This window comes from Artemia franciscana, chromosome 7, assembly GCF_032884065.1.
Source record: "Artemia franciscana chromosome 7, ASM3288406v1, whole genome shotgun sequence".
In the NCBI taxonomy this organism is placed as follows: Eukaryota; Metazoa; Arthropoda; class Branchiopoda; order Anostraca; family Artemiidae; genus Artemia; species Artemia franciscana.
Window position 1 is genome coordinate 44,677,966 of NC_088869.1, and position 14,459 is coordinate 44,692,424.

Consider the following 14,459-nt stretch of genomic DNA (forward strand, 5'->3'; position numbering starts at 1 on the left):
TAAACCAATCAAACGGTAGGAATAAATTCGTCAGTATGAATTGACAAGTTGATGAGTTAACACCACAGTTATTTAAAACGGTATAAGTCATTCAAACGATTAAACTGCTTTGGCAGTCAACATACAGGGGGGTCAGGGTGGAACTGGACAAAATTCGCCGATCACAAATATATCATTTGTTGACGAATGGAAAACTGAAATTTGATGTTCTCTAGATACATCTCAGAATAAGGAATACTTAAGATTTTTTTTTAAAGATTTTTCACTCTTCTTAAGATTTTTGAGATTTTTTCGAAATTTTCTCAAAATCTGCTTTTATAATTTTGATCAGAGCGTCCGAACCAACCCTACCTAGTGGGGGATGGCTTGGACACGCTGGGGTTTGAACCGTACAAGCTAAAAAAAAATGTCAAAAATCTACCGGCAACCCTGTACAAACAGTAGATTCGTTCATAAAACAGTTTTTTTTTTTTTTTTTTTTTTACTTGAAATACAGTTGTACAAAATAACCATAAAAACCATAAGCTTGCTTGATTTAGACATGTTGAGCGGCGAAAAATCAAAGTCAAAGCGAAAGCTTTGAGGCACTCTGCTGGTTCCTCCACAGTGAAGAGGTTTGGCAGACTATGGAGAATATAAAAAAATCAACACTTGCAAGATCTTCAGCCTAGGGGAAGACACAATCTTTTACTTTTCTTGCACACGAAGAAAATCGTAGCTTCACCTTCTGCAATCTCCTGCACTAACCCAACATAGCACCAGATTGACTTCTTTAGCTGGAACTTGACAAGGATGTAATCTCCTATCGACAAGGAAGATGGAGTGAACGGCATGTCATCATTATTATCTTCTTCACAAAGATGTAACGAATCATCCAGCTGGAGATCTACCACAGACGTCTCCTTAGGTTGTTTTAGTCTTCCTTTCTATGCTTTTTTACCTTAATTTATTTCTTTTTTATAGTGTCAATGAGCATCCTGGTTGTGCCTGTTTTGCGGCGCTTACGAGAGCTTGCGTGAGCCTTTATCATAAGCGGGAACGGTTTAATTATTTCTGAGTATACTTTTACCAACTGACCTTGCAGGTTGGTGGTCGATGGCCTGAAATCAGGACTGGGGTCAGTTGACCGTTAAGGAGTAGAAATTTCATCGTTGGCTCAAGAATGGCAAATTTCGTAATGTTCCAAGGCTGTTGCATTTGCCTGATTTGGACTTACTTGATCTTGGATAGGTCGGCCCGTCACTTTGAGGGGAGAACTCTTTTACTCTTTAAAGAGTAAGTGATATTGGCCGGTGAAAAAAATGTAAGGCGTAAGACAAAGCTCAGTCACCAGGTGAATAAACGCCCTTTGTCCAGGGTTTAACAGGGGCAACTCATTTAAATTTAGCTTGAGACCGCTTTTGAAAGGACCAAGAACACCAATATCTAAGTGTTGGAGTCGATGGGAACAATGTGGTGGGAAAGCTAGAAGAGCAATACCGTTTCCCTTGCTGAAAGAAATACATCTTGGATCAAGGTGACTTTCGTGATTTTCAAGCAAAATGAGAGGAGGAATGTCTTTTGAAGATCGTCAATGCTTTCAAAAATGTTGTACAGCCGACAAAAGTCTGACCGTTGACCCAACCCGACGGGTGTGCAAGGCCAAGGGAGGCAAGAGGACCTTGTTGCACCATCTCAGGTTTGAATCGTTTCCGTGAAAAAATAAAAACTGGTGTCCGCTAATTGCATTGATGAAGCAGACCAATGTTGTATTTTCCCCTCGCTCAGTGGAGATTATCTGTTGTACCTGTTTAACTCCTGTAAGTGCCACAACACTTGGTGGATTCAAAACATATGGATGCCACTCTCATCAACATTCCATATGTGCTCAGCTGTAAATTGATGCCTGCCATAGACATTAAATAGATTATTAAAAGAACTTTGCATCTGGGTATTTGTCAGGTATTAGTTTCAAAGGGTGTCGCTATAGATACCATGGATTGAGACAATAGAAAACATTTACGTTTGGCTGTGACGGAAAATAACATAGCTATTGCTAAACATCTGTTAGTAAATGGAGCAAACCCAAATGTAGAGTTGAATATTTGGAAAAAAAAAGCGTTACATTATGCTGCTGGAGAAGGCAAACTGGGTATTTGCTCGGTATTAACTTCAAAGTGTGTCGCTATAGAGGCCTTGATCGGGGCAATGAAAACCCTCTATGTTTGCTGTGAATGAAAAAAAAAAAGGAAAGGTATAACTGTGACTAAATATTTATGAGAAAATGGAACCAACCCAAATTAGAAAGCTAGATATTGAGACAAATTAAATAAACAAAATAAATAACTGAAAGTAAGGAGCAAGTATTAGTCTTGCTCCTTACTTTCAGTTGAAAAAAAAAACGCTTTTTAATGCAAGATTTGATCATTTTTAAATAATGTCAGGAAATCCGGCACCACCTCCTAGGGAAAACTCTCCTCCCCACGGATATACCCTCTAGATAATTAAATCTTGGTGAAAATTCACCTCGAATAATTGCCCTTAACATTTCCACGAGTAAAATTGAGTCGGAAAAGATAAAGCAAGACATAAGAAGAATTTTGCATAGGAACTCCGGCAAATTCCCTCCGTGTCCGTGTTTTTCCCCTGAAAAATTCACCCCTGAAATCTTCATTCCGTATGGAAAATTCTCCCCAAGGAAAATCCCCCCTTCAGAAAATTCGTCTCCACTCACCAGGAAAATGTATGCATACTTCCCAATAACAAATATATACATAAACAATGGGCAAAATTTATAACTTAAGAACCATTCCCCAGGGGCTGAGGGGGTCACGTTATCTCCAAAGACACAGTTATTGGACCTTTCAACTATACTAAATACAATGGCAATCTCAAAATTTTGATCTTGATGATGATCTTGAGAAAAAAGGGCGTAAAGGGGGCCCAGTCGCCCTCCAATATTTTTGGTTACTTAATTTTTATTACGATTCTTTGACTTTTAGGGGGTCTTTCCCCCTTTTTTTTACAAAAATCAGACAAATTTTCTCATGTTTGTAGCCTTTGATAAGTAAGACCAAACTTTCAGCATAATGATCCGATTCTTTTGATATATTTATTGGTATCAAAATACCGTTTTATAGTTTTGGTTACTGCTGAGCCGGGTCTCTCCTTACTTAGGCTACAGTTTGTTACCACGAACTGTTTGAAAAGCCTTATATTATACTGCCAAGCAAGGCAAACTGGATGGTTTGTCAGATCTTAATTTCAAATAATGCAACAGAAAAAATGACGCCTTTATATTGTGCTGCACCAGAAGGCAAATTGCATGTTTGTCATCTCTTAATTCTAGAAAAAAAAGAAAATTTACTAAAACTCTTTTTAATACAAAAAAAATTCTATACTAAAAAAAAGAGTGCCTTTATCCTCTTCTCCTCCTCAAGTAGAAGAGAAGCGTGTTCATCTGACCTTTGGCAAAGAAAAAAATGCAAACAAATTTGAAGAAGCAAATGAAGAACAACATACATGTACATTATCCCCGGACTTCTGAATTCAAAACATTTTTGTTTTTTGTTTTTGTATTTTGTCATGCAGCAACCCCGCTTTTTGTTTCAGCTTCAAAATGGCCTTAGAAGACTGTCCGTTCTGTCGCCAGGTCATTGGTGTCAGGAAGAAGAGATTTCTTCCTTGGTTTTCAATATAGTTTCAATGTTATATTGTTATTTAAATGTTTCTTAATATTTCTACAAAACCTAGTGATATTTAAAATATCAGATACCTCTTAGGCAAATTAGATATATAATAAGCTTTACCAAAATTTGACTTGACTCCAATTTCTAGGACTAATATGAAAGAAAGGTAACATGGCTAGGGAACGTTTCACAGATGAAGGATGGCAGACTTCCCAAGACAATGCTTTTTGCATAGCTCAAAAATAATTTGTCTAAAAGACAATATATAAAAAAAATTGGGGTTAAATCCACCGATAAAAACAACAAACAAGATATCACGTTTAATATAGTACATATTCTGTATATAAAAATTTTATTTTGGCCAGTTTGACAGCGCAAACAGTGTGAATCTGTAGGCAGGATTTGACAAAGTTGTTGAAGGATGTTTTAAGCCATTTTACAGCACAGTAAGCAATGATTACCCCACTTGAGATGTACCATTTGAAGCGTAGGATGATAAAAGCACTCACTTCGTTACTACACTTGTAAGACTGCACTTCCTACTGTAGGTAATCACCCCAGATGTACCATCTGAAGAGTAGGATGATAAAAACCCTAAGTTCGTTAATGTACTTGTAAGACTGCAATTCCTACTGCAGGTAATCACCCCAGATGTACCTTCTGAAGAGTATGATGATAGAAGTGCTAAGTTCCTTACTGCACTTGTAAGACTGCATTTCCGACTGTAGGTAATCGCTCCAGATGTACCATCTGAAGAGTAGAATGATAAAAGTACTTACTTCGTTACTGCATTTGTAAGACTGCACTTCCTACTCTAGGTAATTACCCCAGATGTACCGTCTGAAGAGTTGTATGAAAAAAGCGCTAAGTTCGTTACTGCATTTGTAAGACTGCACTTCCAGCTCTAGGTAATCACCCCAGATGTACCATCTGAAGAGTAGGATAATAAAAGTACCCACTTCGTTACTGCACTTGTAAGACAGCACTATTTTAGGTAGTCACCCCAGATGTACCATCAGAAGAGTAGGATGACAAAAATGCTCACTTCGTTACTGCACTTCTAAGACTTTATGTTATGCTCATGTTGCATTTAATTTATTTCTAGCTCAAATTTGAAAAAAAAGTTGCAAAAGTAGGTGAGATATTATCATTTTAATGGATGGAATCACAATACATAGTTTAGCCCCAGGGTACAAACTTCTACCGCTTTCATCCCCTCCTCCTTCCAAAAATACAGCAAGAATAATTGCTGGGCAAGATTCGTCTAAAAAAGTCAAACTTTAATGGTTTTAATATTATCTTTTGTAAATTACAACAGGCATTAGATATAGGAATCTCCTCACCAAAAAACCCATAAAAATCACTGCATGATGTTTCAGTGTCTAGCTAGTAGCGACAAAAAAAAAAGAAAAAAAGGAGACTCGTCATTTCTTCCCAAGTAAAAAAAAAAATTCCTCATTGCTCAAGGCGAGGTACTGTTAATCTCCTTTATGGTCTATTTTTGAGCATCCGAATGAAAAGAGAAGTATTACAGGAAAGAATGAGGCCAAATGAAGAATGACCTTTTTAAATGGATATAAAGAAAACCAGAAAACAAACAGCTTAGAGACAGACAGCAGAACTCGATAAAGGTATAGTCTTGAGATTCGCTGAGGCACTCGTTGATGCCCAGTCTTTAGTCTTCTTTTTTTCTAAATTATTTGATTGGGTGTATGATTAATATGGGGAGTGCTTTAGGTTAATTAAATTTTCTTCAAAGTCGTTTTTAACTGTACAACATATCATATCCGATATTTAGTTGCAATTAAAACAGAGGCTTTTTGTACATAATATACTAGAGTAATTACGGAAGAGACATTTAGAATAAGTTGGTGTTCTAAACTAGAATTACTAGATTCGCTAGTTTTAATGTGGATTCAAGCCAATATTCTTAACATTGGTAAAAATCTATTTTCAACTGATCGTCGCATTTTTTTTTTTTTATTATTATAAAAGTGGGTAAGGAGTGATCCAGTTGTTTAAATGCGACGGCTAACCCTGGTAGGAGGAAATCCCTTGCAATAGGTTGATCTGAAAACTTTCTATTCCGAAGTAAAATCTGAAATTGTTAGGTCTGAAAACGAACTTTCAGCTCGTTCCTCAGCTGACCCAGTATCTTTCCATGTGCCAAAATTATCTTTAAGAATCGGGCTCCTAGAGCAAGTGGCCTCTGTAGTGCACGATTCGTCCAGAAGCTTCGGGACTCCAGAGATCTTCTAGGAAACCTCAAAGTATTGAAAACTCCCTTTGAAAGTACCATGTTTTTTTTTAGTGCGGGAGGGGAACTTCAACAGAGTATTTAAAGATGCATTTTCGATTGTTGTATACAATTATCTCTGCTAAAAATAAGTGAGCTTCAACATCAAGATAAACAGCAAGTACGATGATTGGTCTTTGTCTTTGCAAGAACAACAAACTTATAGCACTAGGAATTATCAAAACAAATGGAAAAACATTGTCAACAATAGTATATGCTATATTATTGGATTCTTAAAATTCTACACAATTAGTCTATTCTTAGACTTCTTGACAATTTCTTTAAAAATAATTATCTAAAATGTTAACTCTTACAAATAAAAAATAATGAAACTAAAGATCACGTCAGCATTTTAGTTCAAAGCAGGTTATTCTCCATTTAGGCAAAACTTACCTTCTGGGTAAAAGTTTCTGCAAGATACAAGAACACGGCTGTTTTTTTTATATATTTAGACTAGGAAATTCTAATTGTTATATTTTAGACAATGAATTAACGTTAATTACGAAAAAATGAAATATTTGACGTTGCAAATAAACTCAACTAAAACAGAAAAAGAGCGAGCTCTTCAGAACTAACCAGTTAATTTCAGTCCAAGCGAAAGAAGTACAATTCCATTCCCGCGATTTCCAGAAAAATTTGCATTCTTGACATTAGCTATATTTTCCGGATAATATAGGTCAGAAAACACCACGCCAAGACCGTCTCCAGCATTATCGTGAACCAGAATGTTTTCAAAAACATGACGGTAGATGTCAACTCTAAGAGCTGAAAAAAAAATTAGTTTAATATAGACAAAAATGGAAAGAGATTTTGTATATCCATCGTTAAAATCAAAAGGCGAATCCAACTTAAAAAAAAATAGTGAGGCTTTAAAAGTTTTCCTAGTGCCCAAGGAAATTTAGCACGGCAAAATTGGCGAATCAAGACAAATTCAAATATTAAAGGGAGCATTATATTTCCTCCAACCTCCCCCCCCCCAACCGTCAATAAAGTGCAGTAGGGTATAATGCGCCGCTTAGTCAAAATAACACACAAAGAAAAATAAATTAAAAGATTGATACAATAAGTTAATTTATACAACAAATTAAAAGGCATGGGAATTGAATCAGAATTTTCACTTGAGGAAGGTTAAGATAAGGAGGCATTTACGGTTTTATTTTGGCTAAGAATGCACCAACTTCCGTCCAGTAATCTTTGTAATAACGGCACTGATACATTTTTAGTTTCAGTCATACCTGGCTCTTCAAACTTTGTATAGAGGAACTTTACCTCATCAAATATGCTTTATTTCGAAAAAAATTCCTTTAGAAGAAGAATAAATTGACGAAAAATGGGCACATGTTAGATGTACTTAATGTCTTTTGTTTCAAGATGCTAAAGTTACGGTTTTAACAGAGCCGAAATTAGTGCAAACTAAATACCGTTTGTGAAAATCGCAGTATTTCGCTTTTAGACCTTTATATTACAATATCAGCCAAGCAATTGAGTCTTAGAAACCATTTGATACGAACTGAGGTGGAGGTTGTACATCATTTGCATAACAGGTAGGCTGTATGTGGGTTTTGTTTTTTGAGTTTCATATGGCAATTTCTGCTTGTCTTAGTTTTAATTGCAACTTTTTGTTCTTTGAAAACTTTTATATCGGGAAAGGTTTTTTTTAATTCATAAAAAATATGAATATGCATAGAAATGAATAAATAAAAAAAAGATAGTGCAAAACCAGACGAGGATAACTATCATACAGTGAATGACAAAAACAAAGCTGATAATTCGGGAAAACCCTCCATTAACTTCAAAAAAATACTTTACAATTGATTATACTTTGAACATTGTTATACTTTATTATAGTTAATCGTAATGGCTCGTGAAATTTATGACAGATGGCTCTTATACATAAAGAGAACTTTAAACAGTGAATTCATGGGTATAGTTATTTCTTAGTTTCCGAAAATGACTGAAACTATATGTATTTTCAACAGTGTGCTTTTATTTTCCAAAATTCTGATTCTAACTAGCCAAAAATTCTGATTAAATTCTGATAATTTCAACAATTTAAGATTCTAACTAACAGTAGTTGTTTTATTTTCAATTTTACGATTATAAATTTCATTTTTTTAAATATCTTATTTTCAGTAAAGTACAAAAGATACAATAGACTTTAGAAGATTTACGGCTTGAGAGGGGGGGGGGAGTAGCCAAAACAATATTTTTAGTAATTTTTGTTCGTTTCAAGTTTACCTTGAATATTTATCTTAATTTTATTAGTTTTAGGATGCAACTATTTATCCATTCAGTATATATTCTTTTTATTCTCATATGATTGCTTATTTTAATTTCTGTTCGTTTTAGCTTTCATGAGTGTTGCCTGTGATTGTACTCAATATAATTATTGCACGAAGTTCCTTAAATTTAAAATCAAGGTTTAAAACAATTCTTGAACTAAGATTTGGATTCGACACCGATTTCTGCATAATATATTGGAAAGAATCCTTGTGGAAGAATGGTCAAAAGATAACATATGAATGGAAATGAAATAAGATAGTAAATATGTGTCGGAAAATCATTAATTTCTCTTCAGTTTTAATACATTACACTTTTTCATTTGTGACTTGACGCTAGTGTTTGTTTTGTGTGGTTTGGGAAAGATGTCATTCTGACAAATTTGATCTTCGTGCACGCAGCGTCTTTTGGTTTATTTAGACTGAATAACCGTACCGTTTTTGAGACACTGCACGGGTCACATGGCAAACTGGATTCACATAGTATATTTCGTTTTATATCAATATACCCCAACAACAAAAGAGAGAATAATGAGGACTTTTTTTCCCAAGACAGTGAATCAACAAAACCTATTTGAATATTTCGGCCCTATATCTAAGGGCCGTCTTCAGCAAAGAAAAAAATAAAAAACAATAAAACACTTACAATAAAAGTTCTCAGTTAAAAATCCATTTTTTTTAAAAAATAGCCTTGGTATCATTACTTCTTAACGAAAAGTTCAGCCAAGACTGGCTAATAGGGTTTCAAATAGGTTTTGTTGATTCACTGTCTTGGGAAAAAAAAGTCCTCATTATTCTCTCTTTTGTTGTTGTATTATGGAAAGGCAGTGTGGTCTTCGTCATTATTTACGTCACGCTTATGGGGAGCATTTGACCAAAGATATTTTTCATTTTATTAGTTTAGGGAAAAAACACGCGAACATTATTAATCAACAAACGTTTCTGGAATCCTGCAGAAGGAATAAAATTATTCCTAAATCCTTAAGGCATAAATTTCACTTAAATACTTTACGAGAGTCACAGTTCACACATAAACTACAGCTAAAAACGTTGAATCATATTATTAAGGACAAAAAACACAGAAGACATAGAATTTCCTCAGAACGAAAATCACTCGAAAATTTTCTATCACAGAGCTTGTCCACTGATGATTTTTTGCAAATTCTTAGGATGGAAAGGAATTCATTCCACCATTATTTCCGTGTGTCACAAGAGAGACTCACTAATAAGTTTACAAGGTTGAAATATGAGTCTCAAGTGGTCAACCCAGTTTACAATCCTAAGATAAGTCCTGGACCTGCGATTGTAAATATTTCATCTAAAAAGCTTAGCTATGTTGAAGAAAAAGTCCTAGAACAAGGGCCAAAATTTTCGTTTTTACCGAAACAAGTTCCAGTTGCAGACTTGATAGCATCTTTAGAATCCTCTCTCCACAAATGTAGTGCTCTTGTTTCAAACCCGGATACAGTTAGATCTTGTTTAATTAACACTCTTTACAACACCTCATTAAAACTTCCTAATTCTCCCAATAATGCAATGGAAAAATCATATGACACAAAAGTTTTGAATAAACTCCGTAAAGATTCCTCAATAATAATCACTAAAGCCGATAAAAGCAACTCCATAGTAATTATGAATAAAACTGATTATGATGGTAAAATTCAGTCACATTTAAATGATACAACCACTTATGTTAAATCAACCCATGACCAGACTGATCAATTTGCTCAAAAAGTAATAAAAGAATTAAAAACTTTGAAAGAAAATGGCAGAATCACTCCACAGTTGTACAATAAATTCCTCCCTCGTGGTGTTTTTTGCTCAAAGTTTTATGGATTACCAAAATTGCACAAACAAGGCATTCCTCTAAGACCCATTGTAGCTAGCACAAAATCACCTGCCTCAAACATTGGAAAATGGTTATGCACTGCATTTAAACCATTGCTTCACTCCCAAAAATCTTATATAAAAAATTCAGTTGATCTTGTAGAAAAATTGAAACAAATAGACATTTCTGAAAATTCCATATTAAGCAGCTTTGACATAGTTTCTATGTATACTAGTATTGATGTTTCAAAATCTGAACAATTATTACAAAATAAACTGGAAAACAATTACCATCTAATCGAAGAGTCAGCAATAGGTCTAGACATTGATGTTCTCATGCATTTGGTTAAATTATGTAACAAATATTCCATGCACTTCCAGTTTCGAGATTCATATTACAACCAGGTAAGGGGCCTTCCTATGGGAGCACCTCTATCAGGCCTACTCGCAAATATTTTCGTCGAAAATCTTGAAAATTGGGCCCTAGATTCGTATTTTCTTAATCATGTGTTTTGGGGACGTTTCATGGACGACATAATTTCAGTTTGGAATTATGGCGAAAGTGAACTTAAAGGTTTTCTAGAACATTTAAATACTTACGATAGAAACCTGCAATTCACCCTAGAGACCGAAAGAGATGGAAAAATACCTTTTTTAGATGTATTGATAATACGCAGTGTGAATAAACTTGATTTTACGGTTTACAGAAAACCTACGCATAATAATAGATACCTTCACTTCAAATCTAACCATCCTCCACAGGTTAAAAGAGGTGTGGTAATATCTCTTGTGGATAGAGTACTTAATATCTGTTCAGAGCCGTATGTTAAAAAAGAATTAAATTTTATTACAGACATACTTTTTGGCAACGGGTACCCAATTTCTCTCATAAATACTGTTATTGCTCAAAGATTAAAGATGCATTCCTCTAAAGCCTTAAACCCCACACCAGTAAATGATTCTAATAAACCCACAAGCACGATTTACCTGCCTTATATTCCGAAAATTACTTCAAAAATGAAAAAAGTTTGTTTAAAAAACAATTTACGTGTTGTATTCACAAGCAATTTAAGTATAATGAATCTTGTCAATTCTGGTAAGGATAAAACCACAATTACTCGTCTACGAGGGGTGTATCAAATACCATGTAGTTGTGGAAATTATTACATTGGTCGAACCCACCAAAATTTAGGAATAAGATTACAGCAACAAAAAGAAAGTATTGAAAAAGTACTAAATCTAAAAATAACTCAATATCTTTCGATTCAGCTTTAAGTAGTCATATTTTTGAAAATCCAAACCATTATGTTCTATTTGACGAAACAATTCTAATTAGCAATGACCTAGGAATCAAACAAACTGTCCGTGAGGCAATCGAAATCAAACGAAACTTAAATAATAATAAATCCCTAAATAGAGACTTGGGTGAATACACACTCAACCCTATGTACACAAAATTAATTATAGAAAATAATCTAATTCAAAATAAAACAAAAATAGGAATTAACAAAAACAAGCCCAATATCAAAAGAACTATCAGATTAGCTGCAGAGAAGGCAAATATCGCAATAAGAAATCAATCCAATTTTTAATAAATACAGTTAGTGAAATGAATGAACCTTTTTATCTTGTAAAATGTTAGCTTTTATCAGACAGTCTTGGCTGAACTTTTCGTTAAGAAGTAATGATGCCAAGGCTATTTTAAAATAAAAAATGGATTTTTAACTGAGAACTTTTATTGTAAGTGTTTTATTGTTTTTTATTTTTTTCTTTGCTGAAGACGGCCCTTAGATATAGGGCCGAAATATTCAAATAGGTTTTGTTGATTCACTGTCTTGGGAAAAAAAGTCCTCATTATTCTCTCTTTTGTTGTTGTATTATGGAAAGGCAGTGTGGTCTTCGTCATTATCAATATACCCCTCAGTTTTCCCTGAAATTTTCAAATTGGTACTATTAGTCGTTCACGAGGTGCTACAAATACACCATTTTGAACACCGGGATGCATGTAAAATCTGTCAGTCATGACAGGTCAAGTCATATAGGTCAAGATAGATACGCCAGGATGCGCCATTTTGGCGACCTGGATACACTGTCTGTCTTTTGATGAAGTGCAACATCCCCCTCAACATTCTCCGAAAGGTTCAGAATAATACCCTTAGCAGTTTCTAAGATATTACAGATACGCCCTTTTGAGCACATTAATCGACAGAGTCTCTTGATTTACTTCGACAACCCCCTCTAAGTTTCCTATGATTTTCACCTCTACAACCTTAGCCATTCCAGAGATATTGCAGGTAAGACCTTTCGACAACCTTGATACACTTAAGTTCTTTCGATTTAGTTCAACGGTGGTAGTATTAGTAGTAGTAGCATTTGAAATAGTATAGCAGTCAAAATCACAATTGCAATTGGATTAGTAGTAGTAGCCTAAAGTAATCACAGGCACCGTCACAACTAGTCGCGGTAATAGTCACAAGTAGTCACAATCGCAGACGAAAGCAGTCGCCGCAAATCAGTTTCAGTCGCAAGTAGTTGCAGTCACAATTGCAAGTAGTTCATATCTCAGTTTCTAGTGGTCGCAGTTACAAGTAGTTGCAGTCGGAGGTAGTACAGTCGCAAGTACTCGTAGTCACATATCGTTGAGTTGCAAGTAGTCTTAATCAAAGTCCCAAGTAGTTACATTCACAAGTGGTCTCAGTAGTAGTAGAGGAGCCACAGAAAGTTTCAAGTTAAACTCCCATAGTCGTTCCTTTAAATTTAAAGAGATGACCTCTTTAAATTTAGGCATCTTTAAACTTAGTTCAACACCCCTCTCAACATTCACTGAAATTTCACCTTAATGCCATTAACCTTTTTGGATACATCCAGGTCAAACGTTCCCCCTTTCCAATCATAAATCATACAACGGGAAAATAGAATAATTTACGGCTCCTGTCCCAGGGGTTGCGGGGGCCATGAATTATGAGGAAGCAGAGATTTTTTTTTTACTTTTTTGACTATTTTAATCAAAACATTAATTGCAAAAAATATCCCTGTTGCAGTTATCCCTGTTAACTGCTAAAAAATTACAGTATCCCTGTAATTGCAAATAATACGTATAAAATATCACGTTACCTGCATAGAAGTTTTGCCTTGAATAGTCAAATACACCTGCTTTCTCAATTATAACATCTTTCATTTTTGACTTTTTCGCTGTTATTCCAAACCTCACTCCTCCCCAGGCAATCGGCTTACATCGAACACCAGCATCTTCTTCATGACCACATACACCCTCTAGGAATTTTGCGTTTTCCCATCGACAGTCATGAAACATTGTATCGAACGGAGAGCATTGAACGTGGCTGTAATATTAAATAAATAGTTCAAATTGAATTTACGATTTACGACTAATTGGATTGCAACCAATTGAATGGCTTTTAAAATTTTACACGATATAATTCAAAATAAGATTCAAGGATTAGGGAAAATGATGATCAATAGATTTTTTATAACAGATATTATGGAACCACTTTACGAAATATTATGAACAGATGACTTCAAGAAATTCTCCCCAAAATATTTCCGAAAGGAACATTTCCTTTTATCCCTGAAAAATATTGGTCTGCAAATACGATTGTTTTTTAATTTTGAACCCATCCACCCACACACACACACACAGAGAGATTCATGTCCTTAGGACATAAATCCGAAAGGGGTCATAGCCTTTTAGCAAATACTTATGAAAAGTAAGACATTAGGTCAAGTGTAGGAGAAGTGTCTTAACCATGTCAGGTCGAAATTTGACTTCTTTGCAGAGCTTAAACAGGATTTGAAGAAACAACGGCTGTCTTAGAAAATCATGCTTGAATGAAATTGCCGTAGTAGCAAATATTATGCCTAAGCCTTGGAGACAAAGAGTGTTTAGCCCTTACCATTGGCCCCTCTCCCAATCCACAGTTTGAGGCCCGCTTGCAGTCATGGAAACTGAAACAAAATTTTTGGAAGAAATTGTTTTTTTTTTGCTTCTAACTCTGATTTAAAGGAAGGTGAGACACTTAGGGTATATAGGGTATGTTTGAATACTGTATATTGTTTTATAATACTGACAAGAAGGAACAACCAAATCAACGAGATTAATTTCCGTGTAAATAAAAATAAAACGTGCAAGTATTTTGAAGGAGGTTCCTGCAACAAAAAAGAGAACTATAAATTTCCACATATGCCCAAAATACAAACTGAAAAGGTGCAAAGCAACAACTTGCAATTCTGATCATGTCGATCTTTGCCCTATGAGGGCTTGTTCCAACAAGTTTTGCAGTTTTGCTCATAGTGATTTAAAATGTAGCAATTAAAAACTTCGCATTAATCGTTCAGTGTCTTTTAAGTATTTTGAACGTTTGTCTTGTTTCG

General features: G+C 34.9%; 1 protein-coding gene across 1 annotated transcript in view; it reads right to left on the reverse strand.

The window, feature by feature from the left end:
• The window catches only part of LOC136029355 (protein bark beetle-like), a 141,743-nt gene that overhangs the window by 58,668 nt on the left and 68,616 nt on the right, over window positions 1-14,459 (reverse strand). The window contains exons 10-11 of the mRNA XM_065707660.1: window positions 13,185-13,411; window positions 6,541-6,729 (exon numbers count right to left, since the gene is read on the reverse strand). Coding sequence (XP_065563732.1) covers window positions 6,541-6,729; window positions 13,185-13,411 — 416 coding nt within the window. The remainder of the gene's footprint in view (window positions 1-6,540; window positions 6,730-13,184; window positions 13,412-14,459) is intronic.